Consider the following 24,774-nt stretch of genomic DNA (forward strand, 5'->3'; position numbering starts at 1 on the left):
TTCATTTTGATAGTGAGTAACCTGGCAAAATAATAAGCTTTCATTTGTTAGAAAACAAATGAGTAACAGCAAGAGCTCTAGGACAAACTTTGACACATTTGATCAATTTTCTTTGCTAAGTAGCCTGAAGGAGAGAAGATTACCCCTTAACACATATAATAAACAAGTAATGAGATAATGTATTACTTTGACGCAAACCCCATGATGCAACAAATTGAGAAGTAGGCATCACATTAATAAGCACCTTATAAGAGACTAAGTCAATGCAAGATAATACAAGAGTCACTCATCTCCTATCGAAACCAAGTTTTAACATAATGCTTTAAAGAAAACTTTATTTCACCATATCATAGGCTTTACTAATATCCAGCTTCAATGATCACATCAACTCTCTACATTCTAGTAAAAGATTAATGTTATGTCCAAGGGAGTTCAAAACAGATCTGAAAAATAAGGATAGAGGACCCTTTAATAATCAATTTAACTCCCGGTGCTTAGATCTCAATTGTGCTTGAAGATTGCCAAAGCTTCAAATGGTGAATACATGAAGATATTGCACTCCTCAAGCCTTGAATTACCAACTTTCAAATAGTATTTTTCTTTTATAAAATCTTGGTGTTTTGATATTAAATTATCCAAAAATTTACTTAACACTTATTATTTATTTCTTTATTTAACAGTAGTAAATATTATTTTCTCAGTTGAAACCCTTTTTGTTCTAAAATAAAATGAAACTGGTAACATGGGTCATGAGAAATGGATCAATATTCTGATAGAATTTTATTATTTTAGTATATCATATAGAAATGAGATTAGTATATACTATTTTTCTACTACATAATGTCTTTTGCAAAGTTCAATCCAACATTATAATTATTTTAAAGTCTATTTTAACTATCTATGTATAATTTTGATTTGAGATCTTGAAACTCAAATAAATATTTTTAAGTTCTCTTTTAATTTGAGATCTTGTAAGTGGGAATTTATGTAATTTTAAGAATTATTGAGAAAATTTAGAAATGAAGTTTGTATTGAGTTTTGTTAAGTCTTATTTTTTATCACTCAACTATACTAAAAAATGATTGACCTTTTTAGTAATGTTACGTATAGTCATGGAATATGTAAGCGTTGTACAATTATTTTAAAAAAGAGTGAGATTTATTATTAAAAAAATTTATTTTTTCATGAAGATCTTATATTTACTCACTTTTTAAATATAAATATGTGTGGCAAAACTTTTGTAAAAAAGCATAGGTAGAATGAAAAGTAATTTTTTTTTAAGAGATAATTTGTATTGAGATTTGTAAAAACGAATGTATAAGATTGAGATATTATTTTGATTACTTTTTTAAGAAAGTTTTATTTTTGTTTATAATTTTTTTGTTTTTATATATTTTCTTTTACAAAAACTTAATTATTTTAGATTAAAATATGATTGAAAATTTATTTCAAAAATTAAAAAATATTTAAACAATCGAAACAATTAACCATTCGTTCGTGGCTTAACTGAATTACTCATTAACCCCTCCACAACCAATGATTCCGAAAAGACTAAAGATATATTTATAATTTTTTTTATAAATATTTTACAACTTATTTTCAATCAATTAATATTATTTTATTAAAAATAAATTTTAATATTATAAAATTATCCTTCATTTTATATAGAATTGTAATGGATTATTTTCCTTTACAAAATGGACCCTGCTACTTTGCAGTTATTGCTGGACGGATTTATAGTGTAATTGCATTTTTTTTTTAAATATTTTTAAATATTTAAAAGAAAATACAAATACAATAATAGCTTGTTTAAAAAAAAAGACTAGCGAAAGGGCCACCATTTTCCTTCCAAAATATCCACCTCCTCCAATTTTCTTTCTTCAGACTTCAGACTCCAGAAGTTCAAAACGTCAATCTCGGTAGCACACTCATTCCTCCCTCCTTCCCATTGCCCCGGCCAAAACCCTAAAACATGTCAAAGCTCCACCTCTTCTTAACACTAATCCCTCTTCTCCCATTTCTCTGCACCTCCTTCTCTCCCGAAAACCCTTCGAGTCGCCGAGTCCTCGTCTTGTTCGACGACCTCGCCCTCAAATCCTCGCACTCGCTTTACTTCAAGTCCCTCCAGTCCCGCGGGTTCGAGCTCGATTTCAAACTCTCCGATGACCCGAAGATCGGTCTACAACGTTATGGCCAGTACCTGTATGACGGCTTGATCTTGTTTTGCCCTACGACCGAGCGTAAGTTAGTGTTTTGCTTAATTTCATTTCTAATCTGTTCAGTTTATTAGAAAATTATGAAATATACGTGAAGTTTTGAATCCCATTAGCTCAACTCAGGGAAATGGTGTTGCATTGGTATTGGTTGGTCTTTTTCTTTAGATTTTTTCCTTACATTTGTCTCAGCAACCAAACACGGTTACTGCTTCAATAATAGCGACTTGAGGTTAATTTGTGATTTGTTTTTTTCAATGCTTCTATTTGATTATTGATGGAGGATTGCAAATGCACATGCCTATAATTTAGTTTGTATTTTCTCAAACCTGTCGCATCAAATTTGTAGGCTTTGGAGGATCCATTGATTTGACTGCGATTCTGGATTTTGTTGATTCCGGTCATGATTTAATTGTCGCGGCTGACACCAATGCATCTGATCTAATCAGAGAAATTTCCACCGAGTGTGGAGTTGATTTTGATGAGGTGTGTATTCGCTATTAGCATTTATCCCAACCCAGAGTAGTCTTTAATCTAGATTTTGATTCCGACACTTTTTGTGTCTCTTGGTGGTTTACTTTGTTTATTTTATGAAAATTTGATTTCTCAATATCTAGGTTGCCTTTCCGTTTATTTAAAATAATTTTGGGTACAGGACCCGGCAGCTTTGGTTACTGATCACACCAAATATGCAGTTTCAGAAACTGATGGAGATCATACCTTGCTTGCTGGTGATGATTTCATCGAGTCCAATGTAATTTTGGGAAGCAAGAAAATTGAGGCAAGTACAAGCTCTGAGTCTGTCAATATTAGTCACCCTGTTAGATTTAACACAACGATGCGTTGATCACAGTCTCTACAAGTATTTCAATGAATCATCTACTGTCTCTTTAAAGTGTTTTGAGTTCTTTTAAGTTTTTAGCTCTTGTCGTCTCCCTCTTGTATACTTCATGTTATTTGGATTGAGCCTTGTGCCTTTCAATAAATATTTCTTACTTACAAAAAAAAAAAAAAAATTATTAGCTCTAGGTTATTTGTATTTTTCAAAATGGATAATTTTGCACCTCTATCCATCTTCAATAATTTGTAGTCTTGTTTTTTCTGCTTAGCACTTCAATAGTTTTTGCTATGACAAGCCTACATCCAAAATGGATAATTTTGCACCTCTCTCCATCTTCAATAATTTGTAGTCTTGTTTTTTCTGCTTAGCACTTCAATAGTTTTTGCTATGACAAGCCTACATCCTCAGCATTGAATTTCGATAACCCATTGGTTTCCGATGTCACTACATTTAATAACAGGAATTGACTCAATTTTAATGTGACTTTTCAGCCATTGACCTACCACTTATATCATTTTGGTTATGAATATTGCAAACTCATTTCTACCGATAAAGAAAATGCAAACTCACTTTCTTTTATGCTGTTTTGATAAACTTGTGACAGGCTCCTGTACTTTTCCAAGGAATTGGCCATTCTTTAAGTCCTACCAACAACCTAGTAAGATGTCTCCCTCTCATATGCTTTTCAACAACTAAGATAAGTAAATGCGTATATATATACCAATTTTAATTGCTCATATAATTTGCCGCCTTCTTTTCAATTTCTTATTCTCCTTTGCATTTTAGGTGCTGAAAGTTCTCTCCGCTTCTCCTTCAGCATATTCTGCTAATCCGAATTCCAAGCTGTCAAATCCTCCATCACTCACTGGATCTGCAATCTCTTTAGTTTCTATCCTGCAGGTATGTTGGCACTCAAATCTTGATTGTCTTCTACCCACTTACTCAATTATTTGTCTCGATAAGTTCCTTACTGCTTTTTATGGTATCTTGTTTTATATATGATTTCTATACAATATAGATTCACCCTGTCAAACGAAATTTATCAATGTTTTGTAGAGTTTCACAGAAATCTCATGATGTCATTTCTCATTCAGTGCTTTTGTAAAGACATCTCTTTGTGATGCATTAGGCTTAAGATACAGTCCATAGAAGCCTTCCTTAGGAATTTTCTGCTTTGGAGATGTCACTTGCTAAATCATACTATGAAGTGATTTTCTCTCCGTATGAAGCCCTAAGACCCGAGGGTGAACAGTGAGCCGAGAGAAAACCCTAACCCTCCTATCTCGCTGCCACCCCCACCCACCATCGACCAAAGAGTGACACCGCACCTTCATCACAAACGAGGTGTCCTCGTTGGCGAACTGGCTATTTCGCTTTTCTTCTTTGTCGGAGGTGTCAAATTGTCGCCCTGCACTTCGACACCGCCACAGACCTGAATGACAGACCCAGGTGACTCTGTTGTGGGGCCTCCGACGTCGGTCCGTATTCAGCGACTGGGAGTTTTCTGCTGCTCTTCCATAACCTCGTCCAACGAACTGCGACCTAAGCCTTTGCATTAGCTACCGTTACATATTGTTTCAACGGACTTCGGCTACCACATTGTGGGCCTCCGACGTCAGTCATTCTTCGACAACTCTGTGTCCTTCGTTAACTCAGGTTAGGGGCATCTGTTTTCCCAGCCTCCTTTGCGCATTGCTTTTTCTCGACAGAATGAAGACATGCAGCTTGGGATGCCCCTGCATCTGAAGTCGAAGGTTTGATATTAGTATGGGTCAGCTGGTGCGCTTTTGGGTGGAATCGAAGGCTTTTGAGCTTTTGCTAGAAACATGGAGGTATTCCTTAAAAATTGTGGAGAGGAGTATAAGTGTTTGGAGATTTGTAATGATTGGTCGTAGTGGTATAGAATGGCTGATGGCTATGGTGGAAGCAGTATTACAGGCCGGTAGAAATTTAGATTTCACAAAACACTTGCGCGAAGGAAACAAAACATTCATGGCTCAACGATGCTCCAACGAGCATGGTAGGTCTCTAGTGGTCATCGAATATGGTGGAGGAGGCCGGCAGAGTGTTGTAGTCATTCTTGAAGGGTATGAAGGTCTGGGTTGGGAGAAATTTGCTACAAAATTACGCAGAGCTGCAGATATGTTTTTTGCTAATGGGTCAAAGAAGGAAAGCCAAAAGAAGAATGAGAACATCAACTTGGAGGTGAATCATAAAGACCCAAGTACATCCACGATGGCGAGGCGATCATATACAACAGTTCTGAAGATGGGTCATGCTTCGGGTTCATAGTGAAGGGATTGGTGAAAGTGGTTTGCAGATCACACCTCAGAACCAGCTTGTTGCGATGCATAATTCTTTAAAGGAGATGGAAACTCAACTTGTCTAATTGAAGGCAGTGATAACTTTTTTGTTTACGAAAATAGACTTGCTTTCAGCTGGAGGCAACAGGGTTGTAAGAAACAAGATTAAGATAGGCCCGAATCCTTTAAACTCAGATAAAGGAAAACGGAAAACTGATTTGGTCTTGTTCCTATAACCAAATCCAGAAGAGTATGGTGGGTCAAAAGGAAGTCTGGGTTATTTGAAGTGGGTTCTACGTCAGGTATTGGCGTAGAGACATCTGTATTGGAATGTCATTCGCCTCAGGTGACTTCTGTACCTGAAGAAACTATGGCTCCCTCGTTAGAGTTGAAGGAAAATAGTGTCATACCATTGGTGAAGGGACCAACTGAAGTTGCACATAAAGGGTCACCAAAGGTGAAGGAACTTGATGTCATACCATTGAAGAGAACCAATGGAGTTGCTGAAGAGGTACGGGATTTGAATATGGATTTGGTGTTGGTGCCTTGTGTAAAGGAATGTCTAGAGTCAGGAGTGCAATTGGATACTGTGTTAGGGGATATTGTGGCTCCCCTGGTCTCTCTTCCTCCAATAGCGGATTGGATTCTGCCTAAAGTTAACGAGATTCAGAAGTTTGTGGGAATTTCACATGGAGGATGTGAAGATCAATTTAAAGAACTAATTATTGCGATTGAGGCAAACCGCGCACTTGAAACTAAATCAAGTTTCAAGAAAAGTAGGGAGTTACAACGTCTTTTTTCGACAATCAACTACGACGCTAAGGGCGGTAGCTCAACTAGAGGAAAGCCTAAAGGGAGGGCATTGTGAAGACGGGAAACAAGGGGTTGGGGTGGGGTTTTTGGGTAGAGTTTTAGTTCTACGGGAAGCAAGGGGTTGTGGTTGGGCTTGGTGCATTTTGGGTTGTTTTTCACTGGCTTTTTGGGTTATTAGGGGTTTTTCTATTGTGGGCAATGTGTTCTCTTGTATACATTTAGTGTACTTGGCTACTCATTTTGATGTATAAATATAATATTTTTACTTATCAAAAAAAAAAAAGAAGCTGTACTTGGACACTCTTTGTCTTCCTTTTGATCAATAAAAATTTGTTTACCGATCAAAAAAAAAAGAAGCTTTCTTTACTTGAAGTGGCTTTGTGATCACACAAGAATGTTTGTAAGAAGCAATCTGTGGGTTCCTCGTCCTTACTGCTAGATATTACCTTTGGACATGTTTATTTGTTTATAAAGTTGCCAAATTTGGTTTTTTTAATGACTTCTGATGGAGTGGGACTTGTGTGTGTCTGATTTTGGACGTAGATGAAAGCTTTTTGCTTGCAATAACATAACAGGTTTTTTTGATAGCTTTTAATTGAAAGTGTTAATGCAAAGGATATTTTCATAACATCTAAACAGGTTTGGCTCTTGTTTGTTGCAGGCTAGAAACAATGCTCGGATTTTGATCTCTGGTTCATTAAGTATGTTCAGTAATCGGTATGTACTAGTCGCTAGGTGAACAAGTTTTTCTTGTTGTATGATTATCAAAAAAGTTTTTCTTGTTATATGCCGCCTGTTGATAATTGTTGGCTTTGCTTTCAGATTCTTCAGATCTGGAGTGCGGAAGGCTGGGAGTCCAACTAAGTGAGAAAACTTTTACTTGCAATTGTTTTGTGAAAGGCTGTATCTATATCAGACAGTTTTGAATTGCTAGGATCCAAATGTCCCAACTATCTTTTCCATCCTATGGTTAATGATACTTTTGACATGTTTGACTTAAAAATTGAAGGGTGTCATTGACCTTGCACATGAATTTATTGAGAATTCAGCAATTAGTGTGTAATAAAAAATAGAAATATGGATAATTTGCAGCCTATTATAGTAATAACACTCTTTACAAATACTGATAGAGCTGTTGGTGCATATTAAGATATTGTAGACAGGTTTATTTGCCATGATTAAAATGCAAATTGTCATTTTGTTGATGATGTAGAAAATGAGCGCCTCTCTCCCTCTCTCTCTGAATCTGGATGTCTTTTCCCGCAGTATAATGGGAATAATTATTTTTGTTGCAAACTTGCAAGAGAACTAGGATGTTCTTAAATATGTCTGTGTTTATACTTTATGCATATTCTGTATGATCTGCAGTTCATCTGCCTTTCGAAAACAAGACTGATTATTGTTATTATTATTATTTTGATGTAACAGATATGAGAAATCGGGTAATGAGCAGTTTTTGACTGAACTTAGTTTTTTTTTGATCGGTAAACAGATTTTTATTGATCAAAAGGGAGACATAGAGTGTCCAAGTACACGGGACATATACATGAACACGTTCACAATGTCTATCTTAGAGATACAAGAAACTCATGAAAAGACCTGCCATGAAAATCAATTACAATCGACCAATGGAGTAAAGTATTGAAAAACAGAATTCTAAGCTCTTCCATTGATCTTTCTTGATCTTCAAAGCATCTTGCATTCCGCTCCCTCCAAATGCACCACCATAGACAAATAGGTAGCATCTTCCATATGGATGCAATTTGAGTGTTGCCCCTAATACCTCCCCAAGAGGCTAGAAAATCAGACACCCTTTCCGGCATCACCCACGCTAACCCCACCCGTGCTAAGACATCTGTCCATAAAGACATGGCAACCTCACAATGTAGTAATAGATGGTCAACGGACTCACCACTCTTCTTACACATGTAACACCAATTTATAGCGATAATGCCACGTTTCCTTAGGTTATCTATGGTAAGAATCTTCCCCAAAGATGCTGTCCATACAAAAAAAGCTGCCTTTAGCGGTGCCTTTGTCTTCCAAATGCTTTTCCATGGGAACGGGATTGAGTTGTGCAAGTTTAAGGAATGGTAGAAAGAGCGAGCCGTGAACACTCCCTTCTTAGATGGACGCCAACATAACTTGTCTTCTCCTTCCCCCGACACACTAGTGGAATACACAAAATCAAAAAAGGCCGAAAGGTCGTCCATCTCCCAATCTTGTGCATCTCTATGAAAAGTGAGGTTCCATTGGGAAGAGCCATGGGAAGAGATAATCAGATCTGCGATAGAAGCTTCTTTCCTTCTTGCTAGGCTATAAACTTGTGGATAAACATCCTTGAGTGCCCGATCACCACACCATAAGTCATGCCAAAACTTTACCTTAGATCCGTTGCCGACTTTGAAGCAAGTAAGCGTTGCATATGTGTCCCACCCTCTTCTAATGTGTTTCCAAAGCCCAACTCCATGAGGTCCACTCACTGCATTAGAACACCACCCTCCCCAAGATTCCCCATGCTTCAACGCAATAACGGTTCGCCACAAGGCATCCCGTTCTTGGTGATATCTCCATAACCATTTGCCAAGCAAGGCTTGATTGAAAGTTCTCAAATTCCGTATACCCAAACCTCCTTCCTTGATAGGGGAACAAATTGTGGCCCATTTCACCAAGTGAAATTTAAACTCATCTTTGATCCCTCCCCATAGGAAATCACGTTGAATTTTCTCCATGCGATGAGCCACCTTAGCAGGGAGCGGAAATAAGGAAAGGAAATATGTTGGTAAGTTAGACAGAGTGCTTTTTATGAGAGTCACCCGGCCCCCTTTAGATAAGTACATCCTCTTCCAACCAGCTAGTTTCCTCTCCATTTTTTCTATTACAACATCCCAAATAGATTTCGTTTTGAACGCCGCGCCTAATGGAAGACCAAGATATTTCATGGGCAGCTGAGTTATCTTACCCTCCAAGATGGATGCCAGACTCTCCACATTGGGTACATGTCCCACTGGTACTACCTCTGATTTAGCCAAGTTCACCTTCAAGCCTGACACAGCTTCAAAGCATAATAAAAGAGCTCTCAAAGCTCGGATTTGCTCCCGTCTGGCCTCACAAAAGATTAGTGTATCATCGGCAAACAAAAGGTGAGTGATGTTAAGCAAACCTGAACTTGCCTCTCCCACTGAGAATCCTGATATGAATCCTCCCTCTACCGCCCCTAAAATCATCTTGCTAAAAGCTTCCATCACAAAAACAAAGAGAAGAGGAGAAAGAGGGTCTCCTTGTCGCAAACCTCGAGAGCTCTTAAAAAAACCTTTGGATGTGCCATTCACCAAAACAGAGAAACAAGGCGTGGAAATACAATGAAGGATCCAGGAACACCATTTAGAGCCAAAGCCGCATCTTTCCAACATATAAATTAAGAAACTCCAGTTGACGTGATCGTAAGCTTTCTCCATGTCTAACTTACAAAGGAGTCCCGGCTCTCCTGATTTAATACGACTCTCCAGACATTCGTTGGCTATAAGCACCGAGTCAAGGATTTGCCTACCTTGAACAAATGCATTTTGAGGCTTCGAAATCAAGCCTTCCATCACCTTACTCATTCTGTTCGCCAATACTTTGGATAAAATTTTGTATAGCCCACCCACCAAACTAATGGGACGAAAATCTTTCACTTCTACAGCTCCGGGCTTTTTAGGAATGAGTGCTAAGAATGTACTATTAAGGCTTCTCTCAAAACGCCCACTTCTATGAAATTCATGAAAAACCTCCATAATATCATCTTTAAGCACATCCCAACATGTCTGGAAGAACGCCATGGAGAAGCCATCGGGACCTGGGGCTTTATCACCCGCCATACCTTTAATCACCGACCTGACCTCTACCTCATCAAATGGCCTCTCGAGTCGTTCCGCAACCTGCGGGTCAAGAACATCAAACACCAACCCGTCGAGTCTTGGTCTCCACCCAAATTGTTCCGAAAATAACTTATCATAGTAATTGACAATGTGGTCTGAAATTTCGGTATGGTTGGAAGAGACCGCCCCATCTATCAACAAAGTATCTATAGCATTGTACCGCCTATGTGAGTTGGCCACTTGGTGAAAAAACTTGGTGCATCTATCCCCTTCCTTTAACCATAAAGCTCGTGATTTTTGACGCCACGATATTTCTTCCAAAAGAGACAACCGTTCAATTTCCGCAATCACTTGGGATTTGCGGGCCCGCTCGGATTCAGTGCAAACCCTCTCCTCTTCCACACCCTCCATGTTCTTAAGCTCCTCCATTAGAACAGATTTCTGACTGTCCACATTACCAAACTCTTGTATATTCCACTCCTTCAGGTCCTTTTTCAAAGACTTTAACTTGCAAGCCATTTTATAGCTAGCGTTACCATTAAAATGGTAAGAAGACCACCATTGTCTTATTCTGTCCAGAAAACCCTCCGACTTCAACCACATGTTCTCAAATTTGAAATGCCTTGGGCCTCTTCTGATGCCCCCACAATTCACAAGAATGGGGAAATGATCTGAATACAACCTGGGAAGTCTCTTCTGAATGAGATCTGGATATTGTGCCTCCCATTCCGGAGAGATTAAAAATCTATCTATCCTCGACCAAGATGGAAGTTCTCGATTGCTAGACCAGGTGAAGGAACCACCTGCAAGAGGAATATCTAGTAAATTCTGTTCGGAAATGAAGTTAGAAAAATCTACCATTGATGAGTTGAAACCCGAGCCACCTGATCTCTCGCTCGGGAAACGGGTGACGTTAAAATCACCTCCAATACACCAAGGTAAGTCCCATAAACTGTTAATACCGGCCAACTCATCCCATAGTAGCCTTCGAGACCGGTCAAGATTAGGACCATAGACGCCTGCAAAAGCCCACTGATAACCATCCCTTATGTTCTTAAACGAGCAAGCCACCACATAATCCCCCACGCAATCTTCCATTTTTTCCACCACTCGTTTGTCCCACATAACTAGTATGCCCCCGGAAGCTCCATTGGACGGTAAGTACAGCCATCCCACATGCATACCGCCCCACAAACTCCTGATAGTACGAAGAGAAATAAGTGCCAGTTTAGTTTCTTGTAGGCAAACAACGTCTACTTTCCAACTACGGAGAAGGGACCTAATAAGTAGTCGTTTATTCATGTCATTGATCCCTCTCACGTTCCAAGATAAGATTTTAGGCTTCATTAACAATATAGACGTCCCTCCCTTTTGCTCTATCTCTTCCCGAGGTTCCCTCCTTATTATCATAATTAATGGAGCATTGCAATCTTTTCAATTCTCTCTCCTTTTTAGCAGCCGACTTCAGTACCGTAGAACGACCAGCTTCCATGGCTACTAAGAGAGCCATGAATTGGTCTTCGTACCCTTCACATGAAATCCCCACCCAACCATGAAGCTCCTCTACTTTTTTTAGTACCCAATCTGAAGCTCGAGGTGCGATATGAGGTGGGAGCATCTGTAAGGGTGACGGGCTACCCATCTCCTCCTCTTCTCCACCCACAGAGTCCCCATAAATGCTCAGCTGACTGGTACTCATCTCCTTTCCAGCGACAGAATCTGCTCCCGCCAAGATAGTGAGTCTTGACCCACCCATAGTTGCGTCTGATTCAACCACTTCATCGGGACAACCTGTGACTGGTTCCGCAAGCTCCAACCACGTCATCGGGACTGTCTGTGTCTGGTTCGAAGACTTAGGCTCGAACACAGTAGCCAGAGCAACATCACGTATAAGTTCCGAACCTCCTATGGTCTTGTCGCTGCTCGCAAACGGCTCCTCTGACGTCGTCGACTTAGTCTGTGCGCCGATACTCTTCATCGTGACATTCTGTGCAGTATTCGGGCCATCGTGAGCACAGAGGCCGTCGTACATCTCTTCTACTTGCTCTGGTTCTGTACCCGCCGGCGATGCAACGTCCAACGTGGCCTCTGCAACCTTCGACGGAGTTGACTGCGTCGTTTCCGGCGACGGTGGCTCAGGCCCACTCATCGACGGGCCACCTGCGGCCTGCATCTTCTTCCTCCAGAAAGGGCCTCCCTGCCGTGCCCTCTTGGGCTGGGTTTCAGTATACAACACTTGGCCCTTCCCCTTAGGCCCACCATCCGTGTCCCCAAGGCCCAAATGGCAACCCGAGCCCACTCCTTCCAATCCATAACCCTCAACGCACCGTATCAACTCCCCAACTCTATTAGTTAGCTCCCCCAACGATTCCTGCACTTCACGTAACTCCTTCAGAAATTTTCCTTCTTTTAGTCCCATCACCCCTCTGCCATCACCTACTCCACACTGTGTTTCTGCCGAAAAGGGAGTTAATCCCTTTTGCAAGTCTCCCATCACATTGAGCTGCACAGTTCGAGGCACCTCCAGTGCCTCCTTGTACGACTTGGATGGCCAAGTTTTCACCCTCTCAGGCGATGGGTTTCTTCCCTGGACACCTACTCTGCCTATGTCCTTCAACACTGCCACCATCTTCCTCCACCCCATTCCTGCCTTGTCTTCAGGTATGAGAATGTAGCTCCTGCGTCCTCCCCCCCCATACACAGCCAAAGCCATATATGAGCCACGAGAGTTAGAGCAACGCTGGGCTGTAAGGCCTCTGTCGCCTTCCCGTCGAGCTGAGTAGAAGCCTTTGTTCTCAGCCTTCAAACACGCCTCCAGTGAGTTAGCCAACCAACTGATAGTCTCTAAACCCAACCATATGCAACTCACACCTTTCCATCCTTTCTCAGTAATGGACACCCTATCCCCAAGTCTTCTCACCTCAAAAACCTTTGACTCTATAGCTAAACAACTTGACAGACGTGTATAAATGTATTCATTTCGGATAATTGTATCAAAGAGAGGAGAGACGTGGAGGGCTTGAAAAGTTCAGCTAATTGAATCCTAGACAGAAGTCTAGAGTATAGATAAAGTTTTGAATGTGGCTTCTCTCCAGCAGCTTTCTCGAAGGAGGATGGGATTTGCACTAACATCAAAGATGCAATGCATACGAGTATCCCTTAGTCTCATCAGCGCTCCATCAACTCTAAGCTAGAAGGACTGAACTTAGTAAATGGGTTTTCCATGAAAGAGGGCATCTCAAGGTCGGCATCTTATTGTAGTACTTATGTTTATTATTTAACTCTTCCTTAAGATGTGTTTTGATCAATAGGCTGTGAATGTACAACACCATAAAGCGGGGGAGGCTAATGAACCTGCCATGTATAGGATCAATGATGACTTGGTAATTTTACTTTTAGATTTCAATGTAGTTTTAGGATACATAAACTAAGATTATTAAAAAAGGGTTTTGTGTCTACTTACAATTTGTATCTATTGAACAGGAATATTCTGTTGAGATTTTCGAGTGGTCTGGTAGAAGTTGGGAACCGTTTGTAGCTGATGATGTTCAGGTGCAGTTTTACATGATGAGTCCCTATGTTCTGAAGACTTTATCAACTGACAAGAAGGTACTCTAATAATTAGTCATGAGTTGCTTGTGATTTCGGTGGCCGAGTTTGTTTGAAGTCTTTTTTTTTGGCCTGAATGAGCACCTCTATTTGTAATTTTGTACTCTTGCAGGGTCATTATTTTACGGCATTCAAGGTTCCTGATGTTTATGGGGTTTTTCAGTTCAAGCTTGAGTACCAAAGGCTTGGATATACAAGCTTGTCCCTGTCAAAGCAGGTATATAATGTACTTGAGTTATTTAGAGGTAATCATAAATTTAATTGATAATATCAATAGGCATAGCCCAAGCACATGGGTTGCATGTAGGAGCTTAGTATTCTTACAAGTTGGGCTCTGTAAAAAAGAGGGACAGTAGTATTATTACACAGAACTGTATGTAAGATGACTCGCTAAAGCAATGGGTCCTACTATGAAATTTGAAAGTAAGCATGGCTAACCGAGTGTATTTGATGCTGTTTGCTGCTAATGAAACCAGTCACATGTTCGAGTGAAATAGATCTTGTTACCTCCATTTGACTTGTTAGTTTTGAGGTGCCATCCCTTGATATTCCAGTTTTCAGTTTTAATACGTCCTACATTACCGTTTTGCTAAGAATTTGATGATAACTATGGGTCTTGGTAAATACTTAAAAATGATACAAAATCAGGAGCATAATCTTTGTCTTCTTCACATGATAATGCTTGCTAGTGTGATATTCTGTTACAATTTAGAAGCACCTTTTTTCCCATGTATTTGTTGTAATTTTTGAAATACAGATTCCAGTCCGGCCTTATAGGCACAATGAATATGAAAGATTTATACCAGCAGCTTATCCTTATTATGGGGCGGCATTTTCAATGGTATGAAACTCACACTCTCTCTCTCATCAATCTTGTCTATGTATAGTTTTAAGCAACTTACCTTTTCATTTATTTATTTTCCAAATTTTCCTTTATTTTTCTCGGGTTTTTTTTTTGGGTGGGGGGTAAGTTAGGATTCTGCGTGTCCGCCTGCTGGGGTGTTTTTTCTCATACCAATGCTATGGTACTCTAGGTTGGCATTGTTGTAATTCCATTTTGCTCCTTTTAGAAAGGACTGGGTTAAATTGGGCTCTGCAGTTTGTTTTATTTTTTCCCATTTGTGAAAATTTTACTCAGAACTTGGCTAATTATGCGATTCTTCGAAACCTAGTTCCTGTTGCGTTCACCGTCATTAGCCAGAAACCATTAATTAGGAGTTCCTAATTCATTGTGGTTCGGGGATTGCTTCAGGGATTGCTGTTACAATTTTGGATTTGTATACTAATTATAATATATGATAACTTTAAAAATAAATGTTGTTGCAGATGGCAGGGTTTTTCATGTTCACTGCTGTCCACCTATTCAACAAATAGCTGTAGAATCTTTGGATAGGCGAGAGACCATATACGATTGGGGTTAAGAGACCCATTTTTGGTTCGGAAATTTTGTTTTAGGTATTTAATCAATTAGAATTCTTATTCTATTATGGATACGCCACTTCGTTTGTTGCTTAAAGGAAAGGCACTTGCCATTAGATACATCACATGATTTAAAAAAAAAAAAAGAACTGAAATTATTTGCAGCATGAAGACCCCGGCCCAATCATTCTGGCTATATGAGTGATTCAGATAGTTTTTATTTTTTAGGCTTTTCGCTTTTTCATTATATTTCGTTATTGATTCAGATGTTTTTTTTTTTTTTTTTTGGTACATTTAGTGAATGAGAGGAGATAGAAATTCTCAAAATCAATTTTAACAATGTCCTTTCCAAATATCACTTAAAAGTAAAACATTTTTTATTTTTTATTTTTAATTTTTAACTCTTTCATTTAATTATTACCTAATTATTACAATTTTTACAAACTACAAAAGAAAATACAAAAATTAATACAAAATTTTAAACAAACAAAAATCATATTCAAATAAAATTTTAATTTTATAATATTTTAATTCAATTTGTTCTCTATTTTTTTATAACTTGATAAAATATCTTAATTTAAATTATTTTATAACTATTTACAAATGATTTTATTAATATTAACATTATTATGAAATATTTCAAATGTCAGGCGGTATAATCTCTCCTATATATGGAGAATACCAGCTGTTTTAGTGCTGTGCTAGCAGCCAGCTGGATACTTTTTCTTGGATTCCTAAGGCAATGGGCATGGTGTTTCGGTTTCATTGCATGAACAATGATTCTGAAGTCGCAAATCTTGATTCAAAGTTGGAAGGCGTTTATTTAGAATTGACAAAAGTAGAAAAGAGGGCCATTCCATATTGAGCTTTCATCTATCTATCTATCTATCTATCTGGTTCTTAAAGTAATCAACTTTTCGTTCTGTCAATAATTCGTTTTCGCTCTTGTTTAGAAAAAAATAATAATAATGATAAATTTATACCAATCAAAATCACTGATAAAAAATAAAAAATGATTTATGAATTGGGTTTTTTTTTTTTTTTTTAATCAGATGAGAATTAAAAAATTCTGTTGGAAATTTCTATGCAGTTCAGAAAAATTCTGATATATAACCGAACGTGGTAGATTTTCAGAAAATGAATAATTTCCAAGCTTCTGATAAAGGAAAAAGAATTTAAGGGAAAAGAAAAGGAAGGAGATGAGAAATGCATGTAAGAAAATACAGTTATGAAGTAGGCCATACATATATACTTTTTACATGCCGTTCCGCAAATGGGGCAATTGAAACTTAGGCACCAAGTCATCATTTGAATTCCAAGATTAGTTTAAAATTAATAGATATATATATATATATATATATATATATATATATACGCTGCGAAACTACTGTTCTATTCCGTCTACTAGGCTGAGAGTTGATCTGCTGATCACTACTTCACAAGTTAATTGCTTCGATTCAAGAAGAACTGCATGCAATCGGGGGTATGTTGACTGACAAATACCATCGTAATCGTATGTGTCATGTGTATGTTCTACTTTTTCTAGGGGTTTGATGTTCGACGATTTAAGTCTCAGTTTCAAGTGAAAAACATGTTGGATCTTAAAGGTGTGTGTATCTACAAAGGATTTTGGAAAATTTAGGTGTGGTTTGGATAGTTGATCCCTGAAAATGTCATGAAAATCCATTTTCAAAATAGAGAAAGCCTCTGGCCTTGAGGTAATTGACATGTTTTTAATATTTTGGTATTGGCTTCCCAACAAGTAGTGTTCCTTATAAACGGTACTCCTCGTATATCTTTGCGTGCATTTAAATGCTTTATGAGGAAACTTCAAGATTATCCATGAAAATTATAAAAAAATAAATCAAAATTATTATTCAAATGAAAATATACGTACCCAAAATGCATAGGATGGAATAAAATATCCTTTCCAAGCTGGTTGACTTCCTCAACAATTCATTCATTAATACCTTAATTTGTTTTTCTCCGATCAATGACATTTGTTTGTATTCTTCCATATATCATGTCATCACTACCGCAGTCTTCAGGCAGAAGCCTCTGCCGCCTTGCACTCTTTTGGTTTCCAGCTGATTTCCCTTCTCTTTGGTAACAGTTGCTTTGCGATTTCAAACTTTCCCTTCTCTCTCTCTCTCTCTCTCTCTCTCTCATTAATTTATCTAATGCGTGCAAGCTATTCTCAGATCTCCTACACCCCACCATCCTACACATATCTTCATCCTCAACAGTTACAATTAGATTTTTCCTTTCTCTTATAATGAAGCGCTCTTCATTTACCTTAACTTCTCAATCACCTTCCTAGTTAGTTTATATTACTTTCCTTCTTTTAAACAAAAGTACCCGTCTCTTATCTCATCCTTTTTCTTTATCGGTTCTAAGATTCTTCTACAATTTGATTACTTGCGGAGGTTCCTATTAGTTCTATCTCCTTTTCTGGGTCTATTACGTACTTTCTGGTCGGTTTCATAATCTTGAGAAAACCCTCGGAACTTTCGTTTGTGGCGATCGAGTTTGCCAAGTATGAAAGTCATGCATACAAAGATTTAAGGTTTTTCTTTTTTCTTTTTCTCTTTTTAATGTTGGTTGCACTGGGTTTCATGTTCTCATAGCTAGGTTTATTTATTCTAACTATTAGCTGGGAATTAAAGCTGCATGGGATTGCATTTTGTTCATCACGTATTTGTTTTCTTCTAGGAAATCTGCACCCAGAAATTTGGTTCTCATTTTCTCTCTTGGCCAATAATTTGTTTGGTTTTATTCATGGTTTCTCCATTGATGTTTAATTAATTGCCAGCTCCAGCAAAGAAGAAAATCGAGTTAATTTGTTGTTTCCGAGGATAAACACAGGATCTTCAAAAGCAAACTCAAGGACCGGCAAGGATTCTGAATTGAATCTGGTTCTGTTCATTTCTTGCTTGCTTTAGATCCAAGAATCAAAGCCATGGGAGGCCATATGAGCAAGAAGGCCCCTGAAACTTCCTCCGCTATCAATCTCAATTCCAATTTACGGTACAAAAATGATTTCACCTCTTACGAAGACGCTTGCAGGCTCGACGCAGACCTGCAGTCCTTCGACGCCACCCTCCAAACGCGTACGAATCAGGTCATCAACACTCTTGCGGTGGGAGTGGAAGTGCGAGCCCTTTCATTTGATTCTCTGAGAGAAGTCACGGAATGTCTGTTGGAGATGAACCAGGAGGTTGTTAAAGTCATATTGGAATGCAAGAAAGATATATGGAAGAATCAAGAACTGTTCGAGCTCGTCGAGGAGTACTTCGAGAATAGTTTGCAGACTCTAGATTTCTGTACGACATTAGAGAAGTGCCTGAACCGAGTTCGGGACAACCAATTGCTCATTCTTGTCGCGCTTCAAAACTTTGATGAGGAAACAGAAGTGGGAGGAAGTGGGTACGTGAGGACATTGCAGGAGTTGAAGAACTTCAAGGCAGCTGGGGACCCTTTCACTACAGAATTCTTCCAAATCTTCGAGGCTGTATATAGGCAGCAGATACTCATGCTCGAGAAGTTGCAACACCGTAAGATCAAGCTCGATAAGAAGCTTAAGTACATTAATGTTTGGAGGAAGGTTTCAAGTATGATATTTGTTGCTACATTTGCTGCTGCGTTGATTTGCTCAGTTGTGGCGGCAGCCATGGCTGCTCCTCCACTTGCAGCAGCATTGGCTGCTGCTACTTCTATCCCTGTGGGTTCAATGGGAAAGTGGATTGAATCCTTGTGGAAAAACTATGAAAACGCTTTGAAAGGACAGAAGGAAATAATTAGCTCCATGCAAGTTGGTACCTATATTGCCATTAAGGACTTGGACAACATCCGGGTTCTCATTGACAGGTTGGAAATTGAGATTGAGTCACTCTTGCAGCGCGCAGGATTTGCCATTGAGAAAGAAGCTGTGAAGATTGCAATAGAAGATATTAAAAAGAAGCTGGGAATGTTCATGAAAAATGTTGAGGAGTTGGGGGTGCAAGCTGATACTTGCAGCCGGGACATCCGGAGGGCAAGAACTGTGGTTCTGCAGAGGATCATAAAACATCCCAACAACTAAAACATGATCATGACACGATACAATGATTGAAAATTAACTAATTTATGTCAGAAAATTTATTTATATTTATGGTTTATTATGATGATATTGATGACATTCCTTGATTCTTAAGACTGTTTCATGAATCCAGGCTATTGGATTCCTGTTTAAGAATATATATATAGTGTAAGATTGGTATTAAATTTCACTTGATCTACATGTTTAGGGATCAATTTAATTATATCTAGTTTGATCTTTTTGGACGGTACATTATCTTTCGATCTTGTCATTGAATGCAGCATCACAGATTTTGTGTCAATTTCTTGCTTCTATATTCATATCTGTGAATGTAATTGGACCAAAAAAAACAAAAAAGAGAACTATATAAACTTGGATAATGAGATAAGTTGAGATGAGATATAGTTGAAAATTGAATAAAATATTGTTAGAATATAATTTTTTAATATATTTTTTGTTTTGAAATTTAAAAAGACTAAATTATTTATTATATTTTATTTAGAAGTTTCGAAAAGTTATAATGATTAGATGAGATGAATTGAGATCAACTTATTATTTAAACAAAACTAATCCATAATGATATGTCCTACATACCTAAGAACTGTTGAGCTTCTATGCGTGGAGTCTGGTTGTGTCTGTAGTGGCATGGTTTGATAAACCAATATTCGTTAAATTTATTTTTTATTCGTTTTTGGCTCTTAATCCGACTCAACCTACTAATTAAGGTTTACTATATATTATATTAAATCTTTGTACAGTTATTGTACCATATCTTTGAATTATTATTGAATAAAATCATCAACAATTCCGTAGAATGACATAAAACTCGTGTGTGATTGAATAGTTTGCAACACACAACATGGGGCTCGAAGGTTGTGCCATTATAGGACAATAGAAATGTACCTAAAACTTGCACATTTCCGAAGTGTGCGCTTTTTATTTTACGTTACGGGGGTGGTGAAAGTATGGTGAAGTGGAGAGAGTAGTGTAGTGTCTAATTGATATATGTTTCCCTATGACCATCATAAACAAAGACAGTTCATGGGTTCATGATTGCAATTATAAACGAAAATGAATGAAATTCATAGCAAAATGTTTATGCAAAAACGTCTTGTAAAATCAAAAGATACTTTTTTTGGATTCGTAACTGATGATTGGTTAAAAAACATGAGAGACTTTGACAAACATGATAGAAGTTTAGGTAGAGGAAATCATTTCAACAGTACGATCATGCACTTTTTTTAAAAAAAATTAGATAAATTTAAAATTTATGTGAAACGAATGTTGTTAAGAATGAGTTTCAAGGCTTCGTTTGCACAATATTTTTGTAAGGAAATAGACTCAATTAAAAAAATTGAATTTTTTACATTTTTTATAATGGAATCTATTTTTTTTATAGAAAATCAACGCAAAGTTTATAAATTTAAAATTTGTATTGATTATATAATATTATTTGAGCTTTTATTTAAATAATGAGATGGTTTTAAATAAAAGTTAAATAAAATATTATTTTTTAATATTTTTATTATTTTAAGATTTAAAAAATTTAAATTATTTATTATATTTAATATAAAAAATAAAAAAAATTATAATAATAAGATGAGACGTTAGAAAATCGTTTCTATATCAAGTACACGTCACCTGGCAAAACGAAGCGTCGCGCCAAACTTTGCTCCGGATATATGGTTGGTTGATAACAATGAGGGGAAAAAAAAAGGAGAAAAAAAATCTGCTTGTTGGATAAACTGAACAGCCATGGACGTTATGGCTCACAGTTCAGTTATGAAACTGTGAGACACTCAGTTCCCTTATCTCCACCACAATGGAGGCTTTAAACCTCACCACAACCACAAACCCACCTCTATCCAAGTCCCTTTTCCGCGAATCCCATCTTCTTCGGTCCACCTTCAAACCCGAACTTATCCCATGCGGTGTCAAAACTCGGAGTCGCCACCGTTCAAAAAATTTCTCTTTCACCTTCGCTTGCAAGCTGAAGACCCCTCAAGATATCACGAACAATGACAAGAGCATATCCAAGAAGATTGTGCTATCTGAGGTGGCGCCGCCGCTGGGAGAGGAAGGCGGTAAAGGTACCGGAAATGGGAAGGCTCCAGTAAAGTCAGGGCGTGGAGGTGGTGCGATGGGGTTCGTGAAGAAGTTTCCCAGAAAGGTTCTGGCGATTTTGTCTAATCTGCCTTTGGCTATTGGAGAAATGTCCACTGTTGCGGGGCTAATGGCCCTGGGTATGTTGTGTCTAAATCATCTTCTTCTTTTGATTCCATTTTTTATATTTTTGGAAATTGAGTACGGTTGGGGTATATACACCGTGTTTAAAAGCTTAGAAAAATTCTTCCATTTCCTTCAATTTTTGTCTATATAAATTGATGATCGCTTAAAGGATGCCATTTTGTGACTGTATACTTGGTGTCTGTATAAATTGACGATTGCGTAAATATTGCATTTTGTGGCTGTAAATTTGGTCCACGACCAGAAACTATGTGCTTTCATACTTTCCAGCTTCATGCGTACACAAACCTTTAAAATGCCTGGATTTTGCAAATGATATTTTAGGGCAAAAAGAGATGGCCCCTTTATCATATTGCTTTGCCTTCTTATATTGCTACTTGCTAGTACTATCTGAAATAGTGAGCTTATGCATTATAGTTAAAAACGGGTCTTGTCTGTATCCAATGCTTCTGCAGGTACTGTTATTGATCAAGGTGAAGCTCCAGGCTTCTACTTTCAAAAGTTCCCTGAAGAAAGTCCTGTATTGGGATTTTTCACTTGGAGATGGATTCTCACCCTTGGGTTTGACCACATGTACTCGTCTCCCATTTTTCTTGGAACATTGGCTCTGCTGGGTGCGTCACTCATGGCCTGCACTTACACAACACAGATCCCCCTGGTTAAGATTGCAAGAAGGTCTGATTGAATCAAATTCTCAAAGTTGTATCCTCTTTGGCTAGGAATGGGGACACTTTTTCAATCTCGAAACTTCATTGAAATATGCAGATGGAATTTTATGGACTCGGCCGAGGCTATCCGCAAGCAGGAATATTCAGACATTCTGCCCCGAGCAAAGGTTCAAGATTTAGGTGTTCTTCTGATGGGATCAGGATATGAGGTAATACTCTTATGATTGCTTGGTTCGTTTCCTTAATCTTGTTCACTTTTGCTTTTAATTCTGGTGCAAGTTATTCTATTCCATACATTCATCCCCATTGTGTGTAGGTACAAGAGTTCATGCATGTTCTTTTTGGTAGACTTGCATTTACCAGGACAGGATGTGAAGTTCTAGAATACCTTTTATTTGCAATACCCTGCATACAATCCAATGTTTGGTTGCTGTAGGTTTTCTTAAAAGGACCGTCCTTATATGCCTTTAAGGGGCTTGCTGGTCGATTTGCCCCTATTGGAGTACATTTAGCAATGCTGCTGATAATGGCTGGTGGAACTCTTAGTGCAACTGGGAGCTTCAGAGGTTCGGTCACGGTTCCGCAGGGGCTGAATTTTGTTGTTGGAGATGTCTTAGGCCCAAGTGGGTTTCTATCTACTCCAACCGAAGCTTTCAATACCGAGGTTCATGTCAACAGATTCTACATGGATTACTATGACAGTGGAGAGGTAGATATCAATTTTGTTTTGCATCAGTAATAATCCATACAGGGGAAAATAACATGCTGCAAGTTTTAATAGTTCCTCGTATAAATCATTTGATCAAAGGCTTCCTGGAGATCTCCTATAAGTGATTATCTGTTGTTTTTACAATCACTATGTATTTCAGTGGGAATTTCCAGAATGTCTTTAACGCAAAGGATGTGGGTTAGTGGGCGCTCATCACTCTTATTGTGATGGAGCCTTAAAGCTTTATTATGTAGTATGTATAATGTTCCTTCAGCAATCTTGTAGTGATGACATCTCCTCTCTCTATGATTTCTTTTCTCTGGCTTTATAGGTGTCACAGTTTCACACTGATCTTTCACTGTTTGATCTTGATGGGAAAGAGGTAACAAGGAAAACCATTAGCGTAAATGATCCTTTAAGGTATGGCGGATTTACTATATACCAGACAGATTGGAGTATTTCTGCACTCCAAATACTCAAGGACGATGAAGGACCTTTTAATCTGGCTATGGCACCTCTAAAGGTCAATGGAGACAAGAAGCTTTATGGGACCTTCTTACCAGTAGGAGATTCTGAATCTCCTAATGTAAAGGGAATGTATGTATTTCTCTATTAATGAATATGTTAATCCTACCAACGCTAAGGGAATGCATGCACGTTGTGAGCAGAGCCATGCTTTTTTCCCTTTTCAGTATTTTCCCTTCAGTCTAATTTCTTTTTTTCCCCATTTCACTGGAAATCCAGATCAATGCTTGCTCGTGATCTACAATCCATTGTACTATACGATCAGGAAGGAAAATTTTCCGGAGTTCGACGCCCAAGCTCGAAGCTCCCAATTGACATAGATGGTACAAGAATTATTATCGTAGATGCAATAGGCAGCAGTGGCCTTGAGTTGAAGGTGATGACTCAAAATAACTCTGGTACTAAACCACGTAGGATTTTCCTTTACTGCTTATTTTTGTTTGTGTTGTAACTATTCGTGGTTTCATCTCAGACCGACCCTGGGGTGCCAATTGTTTATGCTGGATTCGGTGCTCTAATGCTCACTACTTGCATCAGCTATCTATCTCATTCACAGGTAAAATTTATTTTTACTCGATAGAGATTGGCTCTGCATGTAATCACAACCCTCAATAATTTCTGTCTAGGTTCTTAATGATGTTATATCTGGTCATGTTGAGCTGGCCACGCATATTATTTGCATTCACTTCACATCTGAAAATGATGCCTTTAGTACTAAAGAATGCAGGTCTGGACTTAAAAGGTAATAAACACTATTAAATCATATGCCCTGCATTGTAACTTTTCTAATGTAAAGATGCACAAATGCTTATTAACTAAGAACTTGTAGAGTCAACAATGGCTTCCAGTTTATTTATGCTCGCTCATGTGATAATATATTCTTCCCTGAGCAATCAAAAGATTTGGGCCGTACAAGATGGAACAACCGTTACTGTTGGAGGAAAAACTAATCGGGCAAAGGCTGAATTTCCAGAGGAGATGAATCGCTTGCTTGATCAGGTTCCTGAAATAGTTGAGTCATCTCTTTCCAAGGAAGCTGACAGAATTAGTGGCTAGGTTATTATTGAAGAAAATACGGTGGATTTGGATAGAACTAAGCAAAAACAACAAAGGGAGGAAGCTAAAGATAAGCAGTAAATGCAAACAGAGGCTACCAATGCCGTGGATAAATATAAGCAAATGCAAGCAGGGGCTGAGGTAGAGGTATACAGAAAGCTAATAAACAAACTGAATATTTATCGATCTTGTAATTTGAATTATTATTATTTTTCCTGATGATAATTCTCTCGGACTCTTTGTAACCGACATCCTTGAATATCGTAAGAAGTTATATTTTAAGTGACTTAGCCAGGATCCAAGGCCCTAAGTCACAAGATTTTGTACTACCAGTCTTTCTCTGCCAGGGTTGTTACATATTTTTTTGAGATGCCAAAACAATATGCATGCAAGCATGCATTTTTCATCAGAATAAAACGATTTACACAATCTC

The 24,774-nt window shown here is 38.1% G+C and overlaps 3 protein-coding genes across 5 annotated transcripts; all 3 read left to right on the top strand.

Moving 5' to 3' along the window:
• Positions 1–1,821: 1,821 nt before the first annotated feature.
• On the top strand, positions 1,822–15,276 carry LOC109003308 (dolichyl-diphosphooligosaccharide--protein glycosyltransferase 48 kDa subunit-like). Of its 2 annotated transcripts, none has more exons than XM_035686412.1 (14): positions 1,822–2,240; positions 2,563–2,699; positions 2,869–2,994; positions 3,659–3,712; positions 3,841–3,954; positions 6,832–6,887; positions 6,993–7,034; positions 7,599–7,635; positions 13,235–13,273; positions 13,342–13,413; positions 13,514–13,639; positions 13,752–13,856; positions 14,397–14,480; positions 14,966–15,276. In XM_035686412.1, the coding sequence occupies exons 1-14, from the start codon at positions 1,973–1,975 to the stop codon at positions 15,011–15,013; spliced, it is 1,308 nt and encodes a 435-aa protein (XP_035542305.1). In that variant the 5' UTR covers positions 1,822–1,972; the 3' UTR covers positions 15,014–15,276. The 2 variants fall into 2 exon arrangements, with proteins under 2 accessions (XP_035542305.1, XP_035542304.1); XM_035686411.1 differs by having other exon boundaries at positions 7,599–7,628; positions 13,228–13,273.
• Positions 15,277–16,473: 1,197 nt separating this feature from the next.
• On the top strand, positions 16,474–19,349 carry LOC109003290 (UPF0496 protein At4g34320-like). 2 transcript variants are annotated; one of them, XM_035686417.1, is made up of 2 exons: positions 16,474–16,541; positions 17,871–19,265. In XM_035686417.1, exon 2 carries the CDS (start codon positions 18,018–18,020, stop codon positions 19,137–19,139), a length of 1,122 nt encoding a protein of 373 aa, XP_035542310.1. In that variant the 5' UTR covers positions 16,474–16,541; positions 17,871–18,017; the 3' UTR covers positions 19,140–19,265. The 2 variants fall into 2 exon arrangements, with proteins under 2 accessions (XP_035542310.1, XP_018836919.1); XM_018981374.2 differs by lacking the exon at positions 16,474–16,541 and adding an exon at positions 17,415–17,624 and having other exon boundaries at positions 17,871–19,349.
• A 1,487-nt stretch (positions 19,350–20,836) lies between these two features.
• On the top strand, positions 20,837–24,658 carry LOC109003309 (cytochrome c biogenesis protein CCS1, chloroplastic). Its single transcript, XM_018981402.2, has 8 exons — positions 20,837–21,379; positions 21,839–22,058; positions 22,149–22,260; positions 22,488–22,760; positions 23,092–23,357; positions 23,505–23,661; positions 23,758–23,841; positions 24,186–24,658. Exons 1-8 carry the CDS (start codon positions 20,959–20,961, stop codon positions 24,339–24,341), a joined length of 1,689 nt encoding a protein of 562 aa, XP_018836947.1. The 5' UTR covers positions 20,837–20,958; the 3' UTR covers positions 24,342–24,658.
• The last annotated feature ends 116 nt before the right edge of the window (positions 24,659–24,774 follow it).

This window comes from Juglans regia, chromosome 16, assembly GCF_001411555.2.
Source record: "Juglans regia cultivar Chandler chromosome 16, Walnut 2.0, whole genome shotgun sequence".
NCBI classification, from domain to species: Eukaryota; Viridiplantae; Streptophyta; class Magnoliopsida; order Fagales; family Juglandaceae; genus Juglans; species Juglans regia.

Excerpts from the sequence above, each read along its gene's own strand:
- LOC109003308 (XM_035686412.1), top strand. The coding sequence starts at position 1,973 with ATGTCAAAGCTCCACCTCTTCTTAACACTAATCCCTCTTCTCCCATTT. Across the intron at positions 2,241-2,562 it reads GTTTTGCCCTACGACCGAGC|GCTTTGGAGGATCCATTGAT; the intron begins GTAAGTTAGTGT and ends TCAAATTTGTAG. Across the intron at positions 7,636-13,234 it reads ATGAGCAGTTTTTGACTGAA|CTTAGTAAATGGGTTTTCCA; the intron begins CTTAGTTTTTTT and ends AGAAGGACTGAA.
- LOC109003290 (XM_035686417.1), top strand. The coding sequence starts at position 18,018 with ATGGGAGGCCATATGAGCAAGAAGGCCCCTGAAACTTCCTCCGCTATC.
- LOC109003309 (XM_018981402.2), top strand. The coding sequence starts at position 20,959 with ATGGAGGCTTTAAACCTCACCACAACCACAAACCCACCTCTATCCAAG. Across the intron at positions 22,761-23,091 it reads ATTACTATGACAGTGGAGAG|GTGTCACAGTTTCACACTGA; the intron begins GTAGATATCAAT and ends CTGGCTTTATAG. Across the intron at positions 23,662-23,757 it reads GCAGTGGCCTTGAGTTGAAG|ACCGACCCTGGGGTGCCAAT; the intron begins GTGATGACTCAA and ends GTTTCATCTCAG.